Here is a 25,454-nt window from a genome sequence, read left to right as displayed (position 1 = left end):
AGCTCTTGGAGGTCTTTAGGTCTCTATGGTAAAGAGTGCCTCTATAGAAGTCTTATGATAGTGATTGTATTCATAGCAGTAAATATATAAAAGAAGTTATCATTCTGCATTTGTGACAAGAATAAAATGGAGACTGACATAACTATACGGAATTAAAGGGGGACACGGATGGCTGAAAAGCAGGCTGAGGCACAAATGCCAATGACAATCGAGGCACTAAGACCTTGTGTCAGTGACCATGACAAAATGCCTGAGGAAACGGACTCAGAAGAGGAAAGGATTGCTTTGCCTCAGGGAGGGGCCTCTCTGCTTGCTGTCTCTAAGCCTGTGGTGTAGCAGGGCATGGTGTCAGGGCACATGGAATAGTGCACAGATGCTCACATCATGGTGACCAGGAAGCAGAGACCCACTTCCTCCAACCAGGCCCCAAAAGTTTCCACTGTTTCTCAATATCACCACCAGCAGTGGACCAAGCCTTCAACACATGTGCCTTTGGAGGTCATATAAGATTTCAGGCTGTGGGTCAGCAAGGTACCTCAATAGGGAAAGGGCTTGCAGCTAAGCCTGAAGACCCGAGTTTGATCCCCTAAGACCCACACTGTTAAAGGAGAGGGGAGACTCCTACAAGCTGTCCTCGTCACATACCACACACACCATGGCCTGCTCAGTCCTTGCCCAACCCCCATCAAAAATGAATGAATGAATGAATGAATAAATGTATTTTGGAGTTACAAGGTCTCTGAGCTAGTCATAGATAGCTGTGGGAGGGGTAAAGAAAGGGGGTGGGGGTGGGGCAGGGAGTAGATCTATCCCTTTCTTAACCACACCTTGCTTCTAGCTCACAAAGGGCTTTTTTCCTGTCAGCTCATATATCTCGTAACATACTGGATTGCAGGCAGAGCAGGTACTATGATCTCCACCCAGCAAATAACAGAACTGTGTTTCAGAAGGCACTGGAAAGCAGAAGGCAGGACAAGAACACAGGACCCATCATCAGGTCAGAACTCATTATGCTGGCTTCAGGTCACTGTGTCACTTGACTCACAGCGGGAGATCACGCATAACGTGTTCCATGTCCATAGAGGAGTGACAGACTAGAAGGAAGAGAACATATTCGTACAAAGACTTTGAAGGATGCCTGGGAGTCTACCAGATAGATGGGACGAGAGAGAAACGACATTCTCAGCAATGACAGGAAGATCCAAAGAACAGACAAACACATGTTGTTTGCCTATGAAATGGCAAGAGCTCAGGGTAGCTGAGGCCTAGGGCATAAGCTGAATGGGTAACTAAGAACGATGCAGGAAAGCACAAGTGAGATGATGAAGCCCATGTCAGTATCCATCCGTCAGTTGCATCAAGTATACCAGACTGATGCAGGAGGCTGGCAACAGGGAGGGTGGGCACAAATGCCGGGTGTGTGGGAAGTCTACTTTCTGCTCAGATTATTGTATACACTTCACTGCTCTCTCTTTTTTTTTTTTTTTAAGAGAGGAAAGAAAAGAAGTGGACAGGGTGTCACGTGAGGAGAGCTCCTCACAGCACCCAGTTCAGCCATGACTGTCACTCATCCAAACACGTTGATAAGGTAGGATCCAAGACAGAGAGACATGGGTACCAGGAAGAGGAGAATAACAGAAGGAAGGCAAGGGCAGTAGGAATGAGACAGGGATGCTGGAGACAAGATGCAGTGACAGCTGTCCCAGTGCATCCTTGGATGTGGGAAGGTGGAGAGCGCCAGCCTCTGCCCTGGCTTCCAGTGTGAACTGTGTGCATACAGAGGTGTGGGCAGACAACAGAGACAAATGGGCTAGAGACCATGAGTGTGGGTTTACCTGAGGTATTATTTTTTTCCTGCCAAATACTCGTGTATGGAGGCAGCTCATAATATCAGTGCGGAACGCAGAGAAGAGGTCGGGGCATCCCAGAAAGTAACTGCTACCTATTACCAACCAGGCCTCCACCAGTGCCAGAGCTCATGACTTAAAATGCACGGCATACTGGAGTAATAACTTACTGTGGAGTAGCCAGTGAACACAACCATCCCTGCTTCCTGCGTGACTCTTGATCTGAGAGTGGAGTGCCAGTAGCTACTTAGCTTGTCCATTAAAAAAGAAAACAAAGCAGGCCTGGTGGAGCACGCCTTTAATCCCAGCACTCGGGAGGCAGAGGCAGGCGGATCGCTGTGAGTTCAAGGTCAGCCTGGTCTACAAAGTGAGTCCAGGACAGCCAAGGCTAACACAGAGAGACCCTGTCTCGAAAAAACCAAAAAAAAAAAAAAAAAAAGAAAACAAATTTTCTGAAATCCTTTTTCTTTAATTCTTTTTTTTTAACTTTAAAAAAAATTATGTGTGTTTTGTCTGTGTGTATGCCTGTGTACCACAAGCATCTCTGGTGCCTGATGAGGCCAGAAAAGGGCATCAGATCCCCTGGAACTGGAGTCGCAGATAGTTATGAGCTGCCCAGTGGGTTCTGGGATTTGAACCAGGGTTCTCTGATGAAACAGCCATGAGCCATATCTCCAGCCCTATAAAATTCTGATTTCAGACATTTTATACTATGCCTTTGTATAATATTGTAAATACTATGGTTATGTAACACATGACCCCTACACTAAATGGTATTAGCAACCATGTACTGTGTTCATAGAGTCAATGGCTCAGGCAGGTGTCTGCACACCTGCATCTGGGGCTTGATCACTAAGAGGTCTTTCATCTATGAGCTGACAGTTAATCCTGGTAGCTGACTGTCTATACTCAGGTTTTGTCCCTATGGGACCTGCCCTGTGTATACGGACTACTTTAATACCTCCATCGGGACATATGACTGAGTTTTTAGGATAGAGTCCAGAAAGATATGGACAGTCAGACAGAAGAAAAAAAAAAACCTACATCTTATTATCCAGCCCTGGAAATCACTCAGTGTCGCCACTTCTCCATGACCGGCCTCCAGCAGCGAACATGTTTACGGTTGGAGTGATCGATGCAGGGGAAGACCCTTCGCATTATAAGAAGTACGTGTTGGGTGGGAATTGGCACCCACTGCCTTTGGGGATTTACATCATCCTGTAAAAACCATGGGACTGTTTCAGTTCGTATGTCTCTGCACACAGGATGGGGCAGGGGTGTAGAACTATCCAGAAAAGCAGACAGGAGAGGGCAACCACAATTCAAGCCAGCAAGCTTCATCCATGCAGTCTGCCTCGTTCCTGAAAAAGAAAAACAATCCCCACCAAATGACACTGACCTTCACCCACTGAGGAATAGGCACTGAAATCTGACAGGCTCATCAGAGAAAGCCACACCTCTCTTCATCTGCATGAGAGTCCCACTCAAGGCTCGAGATGCAGACTAGTTAGTGGCTCAACTCAAGAAGCAAGTGGTCCTGTCGAAAGCCCTGTGGGACACAGTCCCCACCAGCCTGTACACCAGTCACACCCAGCTCTGCCTTCCCCAAACAGGCAGCGCCTCATCAGGGCCTGTTGCCTTTTGGTGCTAATGTGGACTTAAAAGACTGAAGCAGAGACAGTTGTTCTGAAAAGAAAGCACTGGACAAGTTGGTAACTGTTCCTTTAAAACCAAGCAGGATGTGAGAAAAATCATTTAGTTTTTCCCCATAAAACACTGAAGAGTATAAATGTTGAAAGAGCTTGTTCACTTATTAGCCCTGAATTTAGCATATAGCTCTAAGGTATTTTTAAAACATCTAAGTAAGAACTTACACAGAGATTTTAATTTAATAAATCTATCCATGCCTCAGTCCCCACACCAGCATCTCCACTCCATCAGGCTCAGTTGTAAAGACACCCATTATCTCCACCGCATTCAAGATGGAAGCCAACACAATTAGACAGGAAAATAATCGGAGATAGAAAAACCAAAGGACCCACCCCTACTTAGAAGCCATAACAGGACACTTGGAAACCCAAAAGAATCCATGGCAAAAGCTGACACAACTAAAAAAGCATCTGGTAAAAATAGCAGGACTTAAAATTAACATAAAATAACACAGGATCGTGAAAGTCCAATGACACACTCTAGGAACACAGAGACCCATACTGTCAAGCACTTCTGGAGGGCATGCAAAATAGTAAACCACCCACGGGAAGAAGTATGATTATATTTACCAAAAGTACATGTTTATTTAGCTTGTGGCCCAGAACCTCATTCCTAGTCATGTATCCCAAATAAATATGAAGGAATTTGAAATTAAGCATTCAAAATAGAAAATTATGAACAATCTTTAGCATGAAAGAAATAGAAATACAAAAGACAAGACACTGTGATAGATTTTTTAAAAAGGCTACTTATTCACCCAGCTCTTCTGGGAGCAGCAAAGAACTAGAAAACAACCTCAGTGTCCAGCAGCAATGTGGGGCAGCTGGCACAGCCACTGAATGTGACACTACACAATGAAGATGTCTACCCAGCGTAAACTGCATCTTCTGACCTCTGCGTGTGGAGGTTTCTCTGAGAATGTCCCCATAGGATCAGATGTTTGAATACTAGGTCCCTAGTCAGTCCCAGTGTTTGGATAAGCTTAGAGCATATGGCCTCACTAGAGGGAGTATGTCACTGAGGGTGGACTTTGGGGTTTTAAAAGCCATGCGCAATTCCCAGTGTGCTCCTGGCTTCCTGCTTTCAATTCGAGCTGTGAGCTCTCAGCTTGCTGTTCCAGTTGCCATGGCTGCCTGCTATCAGGCTTTCCCACTGTGAGGATGAAAAACTCTTATCCCTCTGGAGTCATAAACCCCCCCAAAAAACCTTTCCTTCTCTAAGTTGGCTTGGTCATGGTGTTTTATCACAGCAACAGAAAAGTAACTAATACACCCCAAAACAAATTCTGCTTGGAAAACAAACAAACAAACAAACAAACAAAGCAAAGTAGAGAAAAATCAGACCAGTTTGTGGTGTTCATTTATGATCCCCTAATCCTAGCACTTGGTGGCGTGAGGCAAGATGACTCTGAGATCAAGGCCAGTGTGGGTATATAGCAAGGCTCTGCCTTAGAAAAACAAAAGAAAAGGTGGGAGGGAGAGTATACGCAGCCGACTACTGTTAATCCAATAGGAGAGGAGTGAGGATGAACACGCATTGTGTGTGATTTATTACACACACGGCAACGTAAAGAGTTTACTTGGGGTTATAGTCTCAGAGGAATCGATGTCCAAAGTGACAAAGGAGGCACAGTGGCAGATGGCTAGAGCAGGAAACTAAGAGATGGCATCTCAGTCTCACGCAGGAAGCAAAGACAGTGGAGCAGAGTGAGGTGAGGTAGTAAGCGCAGAAAAGCCCAACACCCCCATGACGTACTTCCTCCGGCAATGCTGCTCCACTTAAAGGTTCCAAACCTCCAAAATGGCACCTACGGGGGACATTTCTCATTTAAACACCTGCAGAAGGCTAAGCAAACCAAGCCAAAACCAAACACTTCCAAAATGAGGTTACCCATGCAGAGAAAAGAAACCGAGTAAGGAGGCAAGCTAGACTTTAAAGGATCTATTGTATTTTGCAGATTTGTCTTCAGACTTATGTATTTTCCTTAGCCATAACACAAGGTCCATAGTGAACACAGTTGTTCACAGTTGTGCCCTTGTTGTTAAGGTTCTGCAAGAAAAATGGAATTAGTAGAAATGACAGGACCATTCTTCTCCAGGGAAGAAGTAGGTGGAAAGAGGCAAGGCCAGAAGATTCTAGAAGGTTTAGAAGAGCAGAGGGACCACACCTCATTACTTACCTCCACTTTGCTTTCAGCTTCATGGTCAACAGCCGGGAAATACACAACCTCCTGCACTTCATCTCTGGGCCGTGCTGAATTTTTCCCAAACACCACCAGACCATCCTTAGCTCGAGGTGGCAAAGCCACAAAACAGTAACTTGGAGGAGCGCCAGACATCCTGCAATGAGAACAGCGGTGAGGGCTATGGCCGCAGCCTGGAAAGGGGACACTCCAACTGCTGGGGCTTGACTCACACACCAGCAGCTAGTGCAGGCTAACGACTGAACTGCTGGCAGTTGACTCGGAACAGGATCCTGGCTGGCATCAGTCTGAGGAGTCTGGAGTAGAACTGCTCAGCTGCAGAGAGCACTCAGGCTTAGTCCTTTGTGGGACTGAGCAAACTCAAACTGGCAACAGGCCAACAGGGCAGCCAAAAAGAGCAGTGACATAGGAGAAAGGAAAAGGAAAAGAGGTCAACGTTCCTGCCATTGCATGCCCACACACACACACACACACACACACACACACACACACACACACACTGCAATCTGACACATGAATAAATGGTATACGGTTATTCCTTGGTATTCACAGGAGTTTGCTGCCAGGACCCACCCTGCAGAGACACTCAGGTTCCTCATTTAAAAGGGTACAGTATTTGCTTATAACCTATACATTATTTCCTGTAGAGTTTAAGTCATCTCTACATTGTTTAGAATGCCTAACACAGCGTAAATACTTATATAAATAATTCATATACTATACTGCGTGGGGAATAATAAGATGAAATAACCTGTGCGTGTTTGGTTCAGATGTAATGCCCCCATGGTGTATTTCTGACCCTCAGTTATCTGAACCCACGCATACAAAACCAGCAATGATGACGTGAGCCAACTGTCCCTCATAGAAGTCCTTTGGACGAGAGATGCACAGTGGCCACCACTGAACAGCCTTGGGCACTATGAGGAAAATGATTTCGGGCCATAGAAGGGATGGCTGCTCTTTTTAAAATAATGTTTACTGTGCTTCGGCGTACATATACGCATAATATGCCAGTACTCCGGGTGTTCCTCCACCTCTGTTGGCTCCTGGGCTGGGTTGTCCTCTTCCTTCTAGGAGCAGGTGGAATTCACACATGCCCAGCGATATAACCTTGACAGCTAAGCCCAGCTCAGTTCTCAACTTGAGTTTCCGACCCCTCTACCATGCTACCTCTCTGATGTCCCAAGGCTGATCTTCCTCAAGCCGGTCCCTTCTCGAGGTTCCAGATCTCAGGGCCCAGCTCCACCATCCACCCCGTTAGAGCGCCAAGGACTCAGAAGCCATCCTCCCTGCCTGCTTCATCATCTCCTACATCCCTCCGGAAATCAGCCATTCCTTTTCATGTCGACTGCCACCACTCTGCACCATCATCTCCAGCCAGGATCACACGGAAGACCTCCAGGAACTTCTAAAAAAAAAAAAAACCTATTTCCTGCTTCAAAACATTCTCCACACTGCTGCCAAAGCCACTTAAAAAAGGAATGCGTTCAATAATGTAATCTTTGCTTTGAATACTTTGAAAGTTGATGCCGGCTCTAAAAGCAAAGGCCTGGTGAGTAAAGTCTCATCCGCCTGTGTCCCCCTGCCTCAGTTTCACCCCTCCACTCTCACCAGCCCACAGGCATCTTTCCAGTTCTCCAACATCCCAGGGCCTTCGCTCCACCCCTACGCTTTCCCTGCTCCTTATGTGGCCCACTCAAGTTCAGTCGCCATTCTCCCCCCTGTGAGCCAGGTCACACCTCTCACAAAAACCAGTCCTTTGCATTTGAAGTGACAGCCACAGTCCAAAACACCTCTGCAATCGCCTTATTATAAACAATCCATAGTCTGTCTCTCCTTCTAAAGACCACACCAAATGAAAGTGAGGATCCCTTCTTTCAGCACATCCAGATCCACACGGTGCTTCATGCAGAGTTTTCCAATAAACAAGTGTCCCTTTCTTGTTCCCTAACATTCTCCAAACTGAAGTTTGTGGCTCCTTTGCCGTGGTGCCTCTGCACCTGGCCTGCCTGCGAGCCCTTGCCCTTAGTCTTTTTTGCATGCTGGAATCTATGTCAAAGCTGCTTTCTTTCAGGGAGAGTTCTAAGAAGAACTCTGACAGTTATTCAGCAGCCATGAGCAGTGACATACTTAGTTTGGTCTAGAATAACACATTTGTTGTTTATTAAGATATGTCTTCAGTGTCTTTAAAAAAAAATAGCCCTTGGGGGCAAGACCCATCTACAGCGGCCCCCTTCTCCAAGTCTAGCTTTAAGGACACTTGCTGAGTGCACTTTCCATCTCTGCTATCAGTTATCCAACCCAACTAAATACATTTTATTTTATCAGTCCAGAATTCAACAGAAACAGCAGCCTCTTTAAAAAAAAAAGGTCTCAATCCGTGGGGCGTGACCCCTTTGGAGATTAATCAACTCTTTCACAGGGGTTGCCTAACACCAATGGAAACACAGATAGTTACATTAAAATTCATAACATTAGCAAAATTATAGTTATAAGGTAGCAATAAAAACAATTTTAGTAGCTGAGTAGTATTCCATAGTGTAAATGTACCACAGTTTCTTTATCCATTATTTGACTGAGAGACATTTAGGTTGTTTCAGGGATGTCCCATGAAAGTATTCACTTACCAGGAGATTGGGACAGATGTGAGGACATCCTATTGGGACTCTCGGTGAGAGAAATATGGGAGAATGGGGAAATAGAAGGATCCAGAGAGTCCTAGAAATCTACAAGAACATCATGACAGGCGGATCTGGACCCAGGGGGGTCTGCTCAAACTATTATATCAAGGGCAATACATGCAGTAAACATCGAACCCCTACTCAGATCTAGCCAATGGACAAGACACTCTCCACAGTTGTGTGGAGAGTGGGGACTGACTCTGACATGATCTCTGGTGCCCCATATTTGACCACTTTCCCATGGTGGGGAGGCCTGGTGACACTCGGAGAAAGGATAAGCAGGCTACCAAGATGAGACTTGATAGATAGCCTATGGCCATATAGTTGGGGAGGAGGCCCCCCTCAGTCACAGACCTAGGGGAGGGGAATAGGATGAAAGCAGGAGGGAGGGAGGAACGGGTGGATACAAATGAGGGGAAAACAATTGAAATGTAATCTGAATAAATTAATTCAATAAATAAAAGAAAGCAATATTATGGTTGGGGGTCACCACAACATGAGTTGTTGAAGGGTCACAGTGTTAGGAAGGTTAAGAACTGCTGCTCTAGACTCAAAGCTCAGCTCTGCCAGCTACCAGCTGTGTGACCACGGACAAGCCCTTCTACCTTTCTGAGCCTGGGTTCCTCTTCTGTAAATGTTTTGTCTCAGCTCACTGGCTGCTTCTTGCAAGTGTCAAATTAAAAGACCCAAAAGACATTAGAGACTGTGTAAGTAGCAGATACCTTGGAGGTTGACTGTGAAAAACAGGGAGGCACTCGAAACATCCCCTGAGCAAGCCAGTCAGAATTGCCTAGCTACAGTCATTTACATCAGCCAGCAAGTGTTAAGAGTCAGCCATGTTTTAAAAACCACATTACAAGTTCCAAGCACATTTATAAGAGGTATTTGCAGAATACACAAAAGCCAAGGGTTTCTTAGCAAGCACCTATTCATCCAGGGCTTCCGCTTGCTCAACAAGTCAGCTGGGTAGTTAGTTGAGTCAGGTGACCATGAAGAGGCTCAGACAACAGAAGCCTGGGAGGTAGGGATTGGGGGTGGGGGTGGGGGGAAGACTGGCTTTTTCATTGGGTTTGTGGATAACCAGGAATGCTAGAAGGTACTGGAATCAATCAACCAATATCTCTCTCTCCTTCCGTCCCCAACCCCAACGTGTGTGTGTGTGTGTGTGTGTGTATAGCTAGAACTAACAAACTACCTCACAACCATTAGCTGAGCTGAGTGGTCAACTTAATTTGCCTGAGTCCCATATACTAGCCTCAGGGCTGACTCAGAAAGACTCCTGGACCAGCATGGTGACCACCAGCCTTATGCAGCTACATATATGCATGCAATAATGATTAGTGAAAACAGAGGCCATGAATTTGAAGGAGGGTACTAGGGGGAGGAAAGGGAAGAGAGAAATGTTGTAATTATCATCTCAAAGGAAAAGAAAAGCTGTATGCACACGGAATCAGACCTGACAGGATTCATTCCTTTCAGCATGCTGGGCACTGACATCCTGCATCCTTCATGCTCCAGCACCAAGTGCTTCAGTTGCTGTTCCTCATCAGAACAGGACAGCTTGAAAGAAAGCTTCCGATCCCAATTGGTATAGCATTTCAGACTATCCCACATAGTACTTTAATTAAGCCTGGAATTTCTTAACATTCAGAAACTGGACCACAAATGCTATTCTGAGCTTGTTTAACCTTTTTCCCCAATTTTATTTGGGACCCTACAAAGGTATTATTAGTCCCAAATCAGCTAGAAGAAACCTTAAGAGAACAATGCCCATTTCCCTTAAGGGGGGGTTGGGTAGGTTTTTGGTTGCTTTCTTGGGCTATATATGTTATTTTCATTAGGAGTTGGTTATAAGTTATTATTGGTCTTATTCAGAGAGAAAACAAGGTTAGACTCAGTGATGTCTCTCTCTTCCCTTATCTTTCTGTCTTAAGTTTGGAAATAGGGATTGAGAAGAAAGAAGGGGGATTATAGGACAAAAAGTAGATTATTGAATCTACTCCTCAACTTAATTGTTACTCACAAGGTTATTTTTAATTCACTGGTATAAAACTTTGTATATTGATGCAAAATAAGTTTAATTTTGATACATTGGTATAGAATTCAAATTTAAAATTAGTCTTTACACACATTATATATAATTCTACTCTAATATGAAGTATTTTACCCATACAACTCAACTACAATAAAAGGTTTACTTTGAAAGTGCTATTGCAGGCTACATAGGATAGTTAATTAATACAAGTTAATTGTTAGTTGATTAAATCAGGGTCACATCAATTACTAGCCTATTTTTATCACAAGAATATACATCTTAGGTTTAACAGATAGATATGATTCTATAGATAGATAAGTTAAAATAGTTAGATAAGGTCTTCAAAAGCCTCAGAGACCTACAAAATATGGAATTTAAAGATATTTTTATTATCTTAAAGATTATTTGACAATGAGACAGGTTAACTCCTGGCACCACCCAGCCTCCTCAAAGAAAATGATGAGCATCAAAGAACCTCCTCATGGAGATGGCTTCAAATGTGGCAAACTAGCCACTGGGCAAAATGTCCACATTTCTACCACAACAGAATTCTGCCTAAAAATGGGCAAGCTTGGGTACAAGCAGAGTTGATGGCCAAACTCTACCAAGACAGGATAAGCAAGTTCTCAATAGTTTCTGCCTCACAAATATGTCTGTCAGATATAGTAGGCCAAAAGGCTGAAGACAATGCTCTAACATTATAGAGTTTTGGGTGACTGCTCAGGCAACAAACTGTCTCTGTCGTGTTCTCGTTTGGGAAGCTGCTAACCTGCACTTCCTGTCTATTCAGATAATTAATTTTATTCCTTCTCAAATCACTGATGGGGTTGAAGACCAGATAGTTTAGTTTTACAATTAAGCTTAGCTGTTTATGGGTTAAGATGTTTTGGTGTCTAGATAGATGTTTTAAGTTTATAAAGATGAGACATGATAGATCATTTTAGATGCACCAAGATAGGTAAGATGTTTTCTTCAAGGCTGCCAAATACAAATAGCCAAAACACTATGAGTGCAACATTTATGTAATTCCTGATTGTGTCGTGGTTCTTGCTGTAGGTAGTTTACTGTATATAAGTGTAATGATATAAATATATATGCAAAAAAGAAAAACAAAGTAAAAAAGAAAACTGCACGTGTGTGAGGGGGGGAGGGGGAGACTCACTGTGATGAGGCAGTGCCATCAAGACAGCACTTTTCAACCCTATGCTGTGGTCCTCCTGTGGGCTACAGAACGGAATGTATGCATCTCAGAGTCGGGCTCAGTACTGGCATCAGCAGCTCATGTATATAGATCTAGACGCATGCGTGTGGGTACTGGACGTTCACTGTGGGGCTCAAGGGGGGGAAAAAGCCTTAAAAAAGCAGCAGGCTGAGGGGTAGGCCTGTTGAACATAGCTGCTTTGTGACAAAAGCTAATTAGGATTCTTGCCAAGTTAGCAATTCAGTTCTAATTAATGGAGCGCTCGAATTTAACTGCCATCAATGGTCCCAAGTCCACGTTGGGAACATTTGAAAGTGCATTTGTGCTCTCTAGGTTCTCTCAGCAAAATTCTTTAATTAATTATTTAATGGCCATGCACTGGAGGAGAGGGAACATTGAAAGAGAGGAAGCTGGGATAAGTAGCCCATTCAGAAATATGCAAATGCCTCGTGGCAGGTAGAGAAAGGAAGCCTGGTTATTTCTTAGCTGGCACAGTATGAAGAAATATCTAGTTTGTTTTTTCCCTCCCCCACCCCCACCCCAGAGTCCGTTATCAGTGAGTGCACCAGCAAGAAGTCTCTGTCTGTCTGGGTTGTCAGGAGTGGCTAGCCAGGTGAGGTTAATGAATGCTTGAAATGTGTTTAGTGAAACCAAGGAACTACTTTTTAAAATTAATTTAAAATTCTGCAGCCAACAGTATTCTAATGAATAAGCTCATCAGAAAAATGCACATCCAGTTACTGTGCCCAGAGTTCCAGGCCTCATATTATTTTCAGATTGCTGGACATGAACACATGATGAAATACTTTGGGGAAAGGCCCAACCTTGAAACACAAAATGTATGATGTTTCCTGTACACCTTATACACATTGCCTGACTGTAACGTTATATTTTTTAAAATATTTATTTTTTATTTATTGTATATGAGTGTTTTATCTGCAGAAGAGGGCATCAGATCACACTATAGATGGTTGTGAGCCACCATGTGGTTGCTGGGAATTGAACTCCGGACCTCTGGAAGAGCAGGCAGTACTCTAAACCACTGAGCCATCTCTCCAGCCCACGTTATATATTTTTTTAATGTACCATCTTGACTGAGCCATCATGTAAGGTCAGATGCGAAATTTTCTATTTTCGGTAGTCATGTCGGACTTGAAAAGCTGCATCCTTGCATGCATTAGTCGCTTTCCTCATTATGTGACTCAAACATGACAAGAGGAAACTTGAAGGGGAAAGGATTTATTTTGTCTCACAGTTTAAGGGGGGCACAGTCCATCGCGGAGGGAAAGGAATGCTGGCAGGAACGTGAGGCAGCTGGTCACACTGGATTCTCAGTTAGGAAACAGAGCAGACAGGAAGTACAGCCTGCTTCCACGGACTCACTTCTTCCAGCTGTGTCCCAACTTAAGGTCTATCCTCTAGGTGGGGGACCAAGCATTTAAACATATGAGTGGATATGAGATATTTCACACTCGAACCACAGTATCAGATGCGGTTTGTCCTAACTACACCTTATGATTTTAGTTCCACACAGGAACTGGAACAGCCAGACACCTACAGGCAGCAAGCAGAATGGGTAGTGCAGGGTTAGAGTGAAGGAGGGAACCAGAGCATTTACATTTACAAGATGGAAGACATCCTGGATATTGGCTACCCAACAGAGTGCATTTACTTAATGCTACCGACCTACGCAATTAGAGATGACTGCAGTGATCGCTGTATGTATATTTTACCACAATTAAAAAGTGGAAAGCAGCCGGGCGTGGTGGCGCATGCCTTTAATCCCAGCACTCGGGAGGCAGAGGCAGGCAGATCGCTGTGAGTTCGAGGCCAGCCTGGTCTACAAAGTGAGTCCAGGATGGCCAAGGCTATACAGAGAAACCCTGTCTCGAAAAACCAAAATAAATAAATAAATAAATAAATAATAAAATAAAAATAAAAAGTGGAAAGTTAAAGCCGGGTGGTGGTGGCCCATGCGTTTAATCCCAGCACTGGGGGGGGGGGGGGGCAGAGACAGGCAGATTCTGTGAGTTCGAGGCCAGCCTGGTCTACAAAGTGCGTCCAGGAGAGCCAAGGCTACACAGAGAGACCCTGTCTCGAAAAACAAAAAAACAAAAACAAAAACAAAATGGAAAGCTAAATATCTGCATGGGGCGCCCTCCTATCCCCAGTATAGCTTCAGCTCTGTTGCCATTGCTAAGCAAAGAATCCCTAGGCGTAGCCCCTAGCCCCCATGGGACCTCTCTGGGATTCATGGCTTCCTCTTGGGGCTAACACTCTCCTGGTGCTTATACAGTGCTGCTGCCTTTACCCGCACTCCCCGTGGGCCCAGTAGCAGGAGTCTGGCCTGCAGGCTCCTTCATTGGAGTCTGTGTTCCCGTAACTAGGAAACCGTTGCTGAATGTCTAGACCAGGAGGGGAAAGCTGGGCAGGAGAAAAGGGCTTTGTTCTCAAGTTCAGGGAAGAGTTATTGAAAACATGAATGCCCTGGGCCTGGGCAGGGGGTTCCTCTTGTCTGGCTGCCAAATTGCCCTGGCCCTGTATCTCTACAAAGCTAGAGTGACTCTAAACAGCAGGAAGTAGCTACGAAAAACTATGCCCCCTTTCCCCACTAACCTTCTTTCTCTCCTACCTGGTGTTGGGGGTGTTAAAAGGGGCTAGGGTGGAGAAGGGAGAAAGAGCTATAGGAAACCAAAATAAAAATACATTTTAAAAGTATGCCAACACACATGTTTAGAATTCTTATAAGGGCCAGGCATGGTGCTGTATGCCTGTAATCCAAGCACTTGGGGAGGCAGAGGCAAACGGATCTCTGTGAGTTCAAGACCAGCCTCATCTACAAATTGAGTCCAGGACAGCCGAGGCTACACGGAGAAACCTTTTTTTGAAAAAACAAAACAAAAATTCTTATAAGGCTGGAGGAAGCCCTGGGTTGGTCTGCTAGAAGCACAGATCTACTTACTCCTTGAAGACGAAATGTTGGGACAGGAAGAACAGGGCAAGGACTTGAATTTGGCTTGGAATGACCACGCACTATAGGAAAAGTAGAGACCTAGGTGCTTCTACCTTTCCTGCACTCTGCACATACCCCACCATGTGTGTGTAGGGGTGTTGGTATGTACATGTGTGTGTTACTAGGGATGTGTGTCTATGTATGTGTGTTGCTGGGGATGTGTGTGTGTGCGCATGTGTGTGCATTACTGGGGATGTGTGTGTGTGTCTGTGTCTGTGTGTTCCTGGGGATGTGTGTGTGTGCATGTGTCTATGTGTCTATGTTTGTATGTGCATTGCTGGGGATGTGTGTGTGTGTATGTGTCTATGTGTCTATGTACGTATGTGCATTACTGGGGATGTATATGTGCATGTGTCTATGTGTCTATGTATGTGTGTGCATTACTGGAGATGTGTTTATGTGTGTCTGTGTGTCTGTGTGCATGTGTGTACATTACTAGGGATGTGTGTGTGCATGTGTCTGTGTATCTATGCATGTGTGTGCATTACTGGGGATGTATGTGTGTGCATGTGTCTGCGTGCATGTGTGTCTGTGTCCGTGTGTGTGTGTGTGTGTGTGTGTGTGTGTGTGTGTGTTACTAGGGATGGGAGGCAGAAAGCACATTTTACCTCTGAGCAGCATTCCCAGCCTCTTTGCCTCAAGTTTTAAAATATCTGTCTCTATTCACCGGATGGTAAGTTCCATGAGGGCAAAGACACATGTCAAGTTTTTTTTTCCCACTGTGCACAGATGACACAATGCAGGACATCAGAACAGCCCAGATGTTCTTTCCCTGGAGGGTTCCTAAACACCTGTCCTGGAGACTGTGACCGCGTAGGTCCACACAGGAAGAGCAATCTTCACAAACTGGATGAAGCTGATCCAGTCAGTGCAGACCAGTGTATAACTGCTGTGGATCGGGTTATTTAACCTCTCTGCTCAAACAATACTATTTTTTTCTCCTTTTATGTTCGTGTTTGTTTGCTTGCTTTTCTTTATTTTTGCTCTGCTTTGGATATTTTCAGTGCAAGGAAAGAGAACACAACCACCTTCCCACCTTGGAGCAGTAAACAGCCTTAAGGGTCATCACTGCTGTTCTTCAGAAGCTCTTTCATTTTAATCTGCCTTCAGCAGCATCATTAGGCAATAGTCTCTGTCCGAGAGATGCAGGCTGCTCAAATCCACCCTTCGTGGCTAACAGAAGAGCTGGGGGTCTCTTCCTTCCCTTGGTAAGATATGGCAGCAGGAAGCTAGGACTTCACATCCCTTTGGGGCTTTAGAACTGGAATCAAACTTGATGGTGAAAAGGAAGAATGAAACCAGACTACGTAATAAAATAAAGTGAGTGTGTGTGTGTGTGTGTGTGTGTGTGTGCGCGCGCGCACACACACACATATATGAAGATGCAAAGAGCATCTATTTAAAATAAAAAACTAAAGGCCCCAGGAAATCTGCAACTGCCTGACCTAGCTGCAATTCCTGATAATTTAGACCAACACTGCACCTAATGCCTTATTCTTCCTTAAGTACAGCCACTTGCATAAGACTCAAGTAACTAATGATATGAAATTGGGCGTCAATAGGTCAGCAAAAGTTAGGAAATACATATGGGGAAACGCAACTAAAATGAAAAGTGTCCTCACAAATATGAACATAGCATCATTTAAATCATTGTTCTCTAAGAAGATGCTGAAAACCCCTAAGGAAGTGTAAAGGGAGTGGAAGAGTGCTGGGGAGTGGTGCACAGTTCACATGCTGTAGGCAACACTCTCCGCATAGTTTCTATGCAAATTTCCACGTTTCCCACATGACTATGAGAACTACGTAACAACCAAGGTTTTAAATGGAACACTTGCAACCAAAATAACTTGTTATTCGATTTACCGCAGCTAATAACTACGGCCCTATGACAGGGCAGAGACTCTGTGGGCCAGTAACTGGCGAGCTATCAGGAGCACTGCTGCTCTCTCTGAGGACTCAGGTTTCCAGGACCCACAGAGGCTCACAAACGGCTGTAACTCCAGCTACAAGGAATCCTTTGTCTGTCTCTGACGGCACTGCACGCACTTGGTGCACAGACATACGTGTAGGCAAACACGCATACACAAAACAAAATAAATAATTGTTTTTAAAAGACTTCTGAAGTGAAGGGGAAAAAAGGAATAAACTGAATTTATTGAATTCAGGAAGGAGTGGATGAACAGTTTAGGTAGGACCCAGGCCAGAGAGATTGGATAAATATGGTCATAGCAAATTGATGGTAAGGAAGATGTTCTCTGGAAAGTAATTTCCCATCTTTCAAAGTGCACAGGGGATAGGGTGAGAAATACAGCATCAGGGTGATTACTTTCACAGCTACATTAAGGCGGTTTCAGAAAGCCAGACAGACCTGCATCCTGGAGGCTGTGCTTGCCTGTATTATGTTCTTCACGTGTAACATGAGCCATGATGCCAACCTTGTACGGCTATATATATGCAGATCATTTGGAATAAAAACCCATTAAGAAAAAGACTGCCCTAAGAAGAGAGTTCTGGGGCTAAAGGAGGGAAGGTGTGTCTGAGAGCAGAGGCCTGCAGTCACTGCCGAGAGCGTGCTCCACGGGAAACACTGCAGGCAGCCGTGAAGGCCACCTCCAGGGCCCTCCCATCTCATTTCCCACACTGCTGTCACTGTGTCCACTAATTTGGCAGGTTGCTTTGAGCCCTGACCTTCCCATGCTACCATCTGTCTTCCTCTCCATCTAAACAACGCACTGTCTGTTCTAATCTCTTGCCATTTGTGTGATCTGAAACGGACCTGTAACTCTGTAACCTGGGGCTTTAGCAGAACCCTTTAATAACCCTGTCCTTATTAAAGTGGAAGCTTGCAAGTTACCTCTCACTGTAAAGCAAATGACTTAAATATCCACTTCCTACCGAAGAAACAGAATACTATAATTGCTTTATAAATAAACACAAATCCTGCTGGTGTAAAATGTGATTATTTTACAACCAGCAAAATGAATTTTAAAACTTCTTGTGATTATACATTAGTGCTGGAGCTACTTGCTAGTTCTTAACATTAGCAAATTTTTCCAATTTTATTATTTAAAAAAACTAACCTATATACTGCATGTGTATATATTAGTATTACGTGCATACAAATACTCATGTGTACACATACATGCATATAAATATAAGCATGTATCATGATATATGTGTACACAGACAGACAGGAAGGACTAGAATGTAAGTCAGAGTTGAGCATAAATGTGTAACAGAAATAGAAACCTTAAATTTCATTTTATCTGGTTATGCGGCCTTAACCTTTTTCTACAGTGAGGTCATCTTCCTTTCTTGGCACTTTGATTTTTTAAAAAATCTGATTACTTCAGTGAGTAAGAAGAACACTTTAAGATATTCCATTAAGTGTTTCAGGTCACTGGGTCCCGACTGAGCACAATCAAAAACGAGACAAAGGCCTCAAGCACATGCCCCGCTCTTGATGGCTACGTTTTAATTAGGCATTTGCACCCAGATGAGTTGCCAACATGTATTTGGCATCTAGCCACTTAACTCAGGGGAAACTGAAGCTGAGGTGTTCTCAGGGTCTTTGTCTTCAGAGGAAGGGGTGTGATGGGTGTGACCAGAGCAGAAGGTGACCCCACTTCAGCAATGACCAACCCTCTAGCTCACCACTACAGGGAGATTCGGGGTAAGAGCCCATTCAGTAAGTACGGAGGAATCACCTCAAACGCCTTCTCCACGTTCAGGTGAGGCCCTCATCTTGTCACCCTGACTGGAAGACTAAAAATTCCACCAGCGTGATGTTGGGGAGTGATGCAGGGGGATGCCGGGAGACAGGCAGAAGTGACTAACAGACCACTGTGACTCCTTACCTTCTTGGACCTCAGGGATCTCACCTGCTATAAAGGGAATGGGGGGAGGAATGTGGCCTTGGTGATGCCACCAGCAGGAACTTCAAAACTGTAGGTGGGAGGAACTGGGCGAGACAGAGAGATAGAGACAGACAGTGAGAGAAAGAGAGGGGGGAGGAAGGGAGGGAGGAGGAAGGGAAGGAGGGAGAGAGAGACAGAGAGACAGACAGAGAGCGACAGAGAGGGCGGGAGGGAGGAAAAGAGACAGACTGAGACACAGAGAGAGGGAGGGAGAGAGAAACAGAGAGACAGACAGCGACAGAGAGGGAAAGAGAGAAGGAAACAGACAGACAGACTGACTAAGACACAGAGAGAGAAAGAGAGAAGGAGGAAGGGAGGGAGGCAGGCTGAAGTGGTAGGCTGTGGCTGGCTGACCTCAGAGATGAACAATATTCTAAGATTTTATGTGGACAGAGGAGAAGCGCTGAAGGGCAGGATCTGTTCCAGTTCTTTGCTATAAAATCTAATGTTACTCAGAGCTGTTAATCCTCCCTAAATGAATCCTTGCATTCAGTGAGGCAGCAATCAACATATAAATAGGGCTTGAAGTCAGGGTGTGGTGGCACACGCCTTTAATCCCAGCACTTGGGAGGCAGAGGCAGGTGGATTTCTGTGACTTCGAGGCCAGCCTGGTCTACAAAGTGACTCCAGGACAACCAAGGCTACACAGAGAAACCCTGTCTTGAAAAACCAATCAATCAATCAATCAATCAATAAAATAAATAGGGCTTGAAGAGAATGTGTGTCCAAAATCATCTTGAGAGCATGAGGGCCCAGTGGTAGAGTGCATGCCCGGAGCCTTGTTCCAGCTCCCAGCTCACTCCCAAAATCTACACAGGAAAGGGGAGACTGACAGACAAGTCTCACCAGTGGAAACTAATGAAGCAGGTCTAGTCCTATGTGATATTAAACTATATTTCAAAGTTTCAGTATTAAGATGGTTTGGCAATGTGGAGCAGAATGGAGGGTCCTACAATGTGGCCATACACGATGATGAAATCTGTCTGGAACTGAGGTAAAGGATGTGTTAGCTTTTCTGATATCATTGACTCTGTGGGCTGTGAAAACAAAGACTACATCTGTCCAGAGCCCCGACTTGCTTCTATGTAAAATAAGCCAACAAAATTCAAGTTTTAAAGCTATTTTACAAAGTCATAAAATTACAAACATCTGGATGGATTTTTGAGATAACACTCGGTTGTTGTGATAAGATTCTGACAAAAGCAACTTTGAGGAGAAAGGGTTTACATTCTACCAACAATTCCTGGTTTTTGTCCATCACATGGGGAAGGGAGACAGGGACTCGGAGCAGGAAGTCACAGGTAGACTGCGTGTACACCTACTTCACAGCTTGATTTTCCACAGTTCAGAACGGAAAGCCAGGGAATGGCACCACCCACAGTGGGCTGGGCCTTCCCACATCAATTAAGGTACCAAGACAATCTTCCAGATCATTGCCCACAGCAAACGTGAGACTCCCTCCCCAGCTGATTCTAGGTTACGTCAAGTTGACTACTAAATCTAATTATCACAGGAAACAAGCAAAAATACATAAATAAAACCAGTAGGAAATGGGGAAAGTATTACAAACTTATTTATAATATAACTTAAAATTTATATGACAAAACTTTTAAAATATAATACTGGGAAATGCATTCGTAATATCCATCAAAAAAAAGTTAACTTTCTAATGTATAAAGAATTCTTATCAATCAATAAGAAAAACCTACTTCTAAAGAGAAAACATGTGTAGCGCACACACCTTTAATCCCAGCACTTGGGAGGAAGAGGTAGGCAGATCTCTGTGAGTTCCACGCCAGCCTGGTCTACATATTGAGTTGCAGCACAGCCAAAGCTATGCAGAAAAACCCGATCTGGAAAAACCCTTAAATAAATAAATAGTCTAGAAATACCATATCAACAAATACAAAGCCCAGATATGTATTATAAAAAAATTCTTATGATGGCTAGATCTGAGCCCAGGGATTCTGCTTGATCTAAGGCACCATCCATGGACAAAACAGGCAGTAATCATCAAACCCCTACCCAGATCTAGCCAAGGGACAGAACATTCTCCACAGCTAAGTGGAGACTGGGGACTGACTTTCACAGGATCTCTGGTGCCCCATATTTGGCCATGTCCCTTTGTTGGGGAGGCCCAATGGCACTCGGAGGAAGGATAGAGGTCTACCAAGAATAGACTTGATACCTTAGCACCATATTCAGGGGGAGGAGGTCCCCCACAGCCACCGTCATAGGGAAGGGGGATTGGGGTGAAAGTGGGAGGAAGGGAGGGTTGGGAGGATGCATGGGATGGGATAGGAAATGAGATGTAATAGGAATTATTTTTAATTTTCAATAAAAATGTGTTATTATTAAAAAAAAATTCAGCTGTACTCATAACTGAAGAACTATAACTAAAATAAGGCATTGTTTTAATATAAAAGGTTACAAAGTTTTTAAAAATTGGTAATATTCAGTCTTGACAAGAGAATGGGGAAAGTAACCGAATAATTTTGTCAAACCTAATTGATGTAATTGTAATTTAAAGCTAAAAATCACACCTTGGATAAATCCATCAATCTACACTATAATGTAAATTATTGTATTCATTTGACTATAGTTTCCCACTATTATCCAGTTCTCTGGACTAAAGGGAATAGCAGGCCCCATGCTCGGCGCTGTGCCTGCAGCTTCCTGTCTATAAGCTTCTTTATTGTGCCATCCACCTCTTTGTTGTACAACATGTGAAACAAGGACAGAAAAGAGTCAAGAAGACAGCAGGGCGGTGATGGCGCACGCCTTTAATCCCAGCACTCAGGAGGCAGAGGCAGGCAGATCTCTGTGAGTTCGAGGCCAGCCTGGTCTACAAAGCAAGTCCAGGACAATCAAGGCTACACAGAGAAACCCTGTCTCAAAAGAAAAAGAAACAGAGGTGCCGGTGCTAGGACCCAGGGACCCCAGCTTGCAGGCCAGATCTCGTAATGCACTGGGCTGCATTCCCCCAGGTGGACATGAGAACACAGCCATATTGGGATGGGCAGGTTAGACTCAGTCCTATACAGGAGCAGAAACAGTCCATCCCTGCTAACGACCGTAGCAATCTGCCAGCAGCCACTCCAGGAGCGCCAAGTGAAAGGCCACTGCGCAGTCTGCTATTCTATTTCAAAAAGTCTCATAGGGGGCAAGTTGGTGCGAGGGGGTGGGGGATGGGGGTGGGGCTCCCCTTTTCTGAGGACAAGGGGAGCAGGGTTAGGAGAAGAGGGTGGGAGTGAGGAACCCAGAGGAGAGGAGGGACAGAGCTATGATCAGGATGTAAAGTTAATATTATACATTAAAAATACATTTTAAAAAAAATGTTACTAACTCACTATTCTTCCCAGTTGTGCTTCTACGAGTTACTCAATGTTAAAATTTTAGTGTGTATTCTTTAAGGCTTTTTTTTAATAAGACCACTCTAAGTTGAAAGATTATTCTCTTAATAAATGGCTTCTCTGGCAGCATCTTCTCAACACATGCATCTTTTCAGAGTGAGGTATTCCTGGAACGCATTTCTACTAATAGTGGAAATACACTCTTAATATTTTAATTCTGTCATCATTCATATATTTTCAGATATTTAGACTATGTTTAGGACCTCAACATTCTAAGTAAAAGTAAACGCCAGTGTAAAAAAAAAGTCTCACAGGAGTGGGGCATAGCTGAGTGATGGCTTGTGCTGGAGAGCTGTTTTTTTCGGCTTGGCATAGCTTAGAATCACCTGGGAAAAGAAGTTGACTGAGGAATTAGGTTGGCCTGTGGGCATATCTGTGGAATGCCTTAACTAAACTAGTGGACGTGAGCAGATAGAGTCCAGTGTGGGTGGCACCATTCTCTAGGCAAGGGTCCCTGGCTTGTGTAAGAATGACATAATCTCTCTCTCTATCAGGCTCCTGTCCACCTCACTCCTGCAGGCCACTCCACTCCCCACCCCCTGCTACCCTCTTCTCTGTGTGATAACCTGCCCTGAAGAAGAATGGCAAAATGTCCACCCCCTCACCTCTCCACAGGACACTAACCCACACACAGAGGACCCAGAGGAAGCCCAGCTTCAATTCAGAACAGCTCTACTGTAATTCCAGCGCCGGCTTGTCAGTTTATTTTCACACGAGTGTAGATGCCTTGCCCGCTTCTGTTCCTTGGCAAGATAAATTCATTCATCTAATAGCTGCCCGCCAACACAAGACAAGCTACCGGTAAATGCATCTCCCACCTCAAAAATTTGGTTACAACTAAAGTTGTGGTTCTTACATACCTTTTTACGTACATGCAGTGTCATCACTAGAAAAGGAGAGCTGAGCCTATGGTGGACACCTTCCTGAAGTTAAACGGGCCAGGTTGGTTTACACAGCTGGCGTGGGGAAGGGGGTTGAGGGGTGGGGTGGACCATAGTCCCTTAAACACCTGAGCTTTTAATTTGTCACAGTTTGCTTTCCTTTGCTCGGATGTTCAGAACAAACCTGCTCTCCCCTTCAGACTTTGAAAGGCAGGACCTAGAATTCTAAACAGGAAAGCTACAGAAGTCTTCACAGTCAGCTGCAGCCATAGGCGTGACCTCAGTGGTCCATTGACCCGGCAATTTAGCCTCTCTGCTGTCTGTGGCAAGTTTGCTCAGTTCCTTTAAAGTCCCCCTGCTGCTGCCCCTAACCCTCAGGGATCATCGTCCTAGTCATTATCCTCAGGGCACCTGCTTTCTCACTCACTTCCTCTTTCCTAAAAGACAAGATGGCTGGCAGCCCTGCAGTGAAAAGGGAAAGAAAAGCTGCTTTATAAGAGAGGGGAGGGAAAAAATCCTGAAATGAGTCACCTTTCAAGAATTTGCAATCTGAGTGCCTGGGTGATGCTATGCTAAGTCAGCCCTTGCAGTGAAATTCGCTGTTTGGGTTCGTATGTGTGCTGTTCTCAGGCGGTATTTACACTGTACTCTGTACTCCATCCTTTATAAGGGCCACTTGTGGGCACAGAGTGTGTAAGCTGTGCGCAGTTGACTTTAAAGGAGCCTAAAGGAAATCAGATTAAATTAGAGTTTCAGCTAGGTTTTGTACCAGCTTTTGACAAGTTAGGAAAACAGCTGCAGCTCTCTCCCCAAACTTCCCATTTTCTCCCCCAGGCCCTGTAGCTTTGCTCAAATTTTACAAGTTCTGAGAACACTCAGGCCTAGACCCAGAAGAGCCGCCTTTCCTCCAGCTGACTGTCTCAGCAGCCCAAGTCAGGGGGCAGCTGCTGTTTGTTGGCTGTGGTCTGCTAGGGTTACGCCTGACCTGATTTTTCATGCTGCCATTTTGAATTAGCATAGGTTTTCTCGGCAAGGGATGCATCTTTCAGGCAGGCGTAAAGCACAGCACACACACACACACACACACACACACACACACACACACACACACACACACACCAACACCACCACCAGGAAGAGGCACTTAACAAGCTACAATTACACAGGAAAAACCATACTATTTAACAGAACCCTACCAGGTCAGCTTGGGAGACAGAAAATAGTAAGTTGCCTTAAATGCAAATACGTGTGATGGCAGTTTTATTACTAGATTGTAACCCAGTCTCTAAAACTCAAGCATCCCTCTATACTCTGCAGACCTTACTGTGGTTACTAAATAATTATACCGGGACAGAAAAAAACAAAAACAAAAACAAACCGAGGAGATAAAGGTAAAATGAGGTGCACTGTTAGCAAGGGTCCAGACACCTGCCGTGACCCCCACCCCGACTCCAATGCAGGGGTCAGGCCTGAGGGGAAGCAATGTCTGGTCCTAGTGTTCTGGCCCTTGGAGGAGACCGCAGACCCCGGGACTCTGCCCCAGCAGCTCAGGGCAGTGGCGCCGCAGGTACATTACTTGGGAAAGGAGCCAGCTCTCTCTGCTAGCGGCGCCCGTGAGCTGTGGAGCCACCGGGGAAAGCTCAGGGACACGTCCCAGGGCGTTGCAACTCGGCACCCAGGAAAAGCATCCCTGGGGTTGCAAGACTGAAAGGGGGGAGGGGGTGGAAGGATGCGGGGTGGAGGGCAGGAGCTGGTTCTGACTAGGCTGCAATAGCTTCATCCCCGCCGTCCCTGGTCTTGAGTCACGCCCAACCCAGGCCACCTTTCCTCTGATCTCCCCCTCCTCAGTCCGCAACTGGAGAGAAAGCTACCGAGTATTTGAACAGCAAGGGGAAACGCGGTGACTGCGTAGGGGACGGGCAGCTGCCTGCTCTCGGCGCTCTCCACGCAGCCTGAGGCTCACCTGCTAAGCAGCCGGCTCCAGCGGGGTCCTGCGGTGCTGATGCTGCGACAACCGAGGTGGGGGTCTTGCGGCGGCCGAGTTACAGCACCCGCATGGGGGCTGCAGCGGCAATAGCGCAGGCGACTGACAACGATCGGGTTCCCCCAGACTCCCAGCTCTCCAGCCCCCTGCTAACAGCTGGCTGGGTCACGTGACGGCAGGCCCACCCTCCGCCTCCCAGCGCTCAAGGCCCCAGGACCCGACTGTGTTGGACGTCAGAGGCCTCAAAGCCCGCCCCGCCTGGGAGGGGAGGGCAACGAGAGCCTTAAGAGCAGCAGAGGAGGCGGGTCTCAATCAAAAAGTGGCTCCCTCCGTTCTAGATTTTTTTTTTCTTGGTTGCACTCTCTCAAACGGAAGAACTAGATCTTTAAAGGAGCCAGGTCCAGCTTCCTCCTGGCAACATTTTACTGACCCTGGTGTTCGGTTGCTACTCTGGGCCTTGGCACCTCGGCTAGAATTCCCTGCAAAGATCTGCAGTCTGTTTCTGGTTGACCCATGTGTCCAAGTTGTTCCTTGATTTCTATGGATCGTGTTCATAAGCCAGAGTATGC

At 45.3% G+C, this 25,454-nt stretch overlaps 1 protein-coding gene across 1 annotated transcript in view; it reads right to left on the bottom strand.

Annotated features, from left to right (window-relative positions):
• Nucleotides 1-25,158, bottom strand: part of SCRN1 (secernin 1) — a 65,918-nt gene extending 40,760 nt beyond the window's left edge. Inside the window, exons 1-2 of the mRNA XM_084786331.1 lie at nt 24,865-25,158; nt 5,737-5,896 (exon numbers count right to left, since the gene is read on the bottom strand). Of these exons, the coding sequence (XP_084642457.1) occupies nt 5,737-5,895 (159 nt within the window). The 5' untranslated portion in view covers nt 5,896; nt 24,865-25,158. The remainder of the gene's footprint in view (nt 1-5,736; nt 5,897-24,864) is intronic.
• Between the last annotated feature and the right edge of the window lie 296 nt (nt 25,159-25,454).

This window comes from Acomys minous, assembly GCF_964271855.1.
Source record: "Acomys minous genome assembly, chromosome: 6".
Taxonomy (NCBI): domain Eukaryota; kingdom Metazoa; phylum Chordata; class Mammalia; order Rodentia; family Muridae; genus Acomys; species Acomys minous.
The sequence above is the reverse complement of the archived record's forward strand: the minus strand, read 5'-3'. Positions and strand labels throughout refer to the sequence as shown.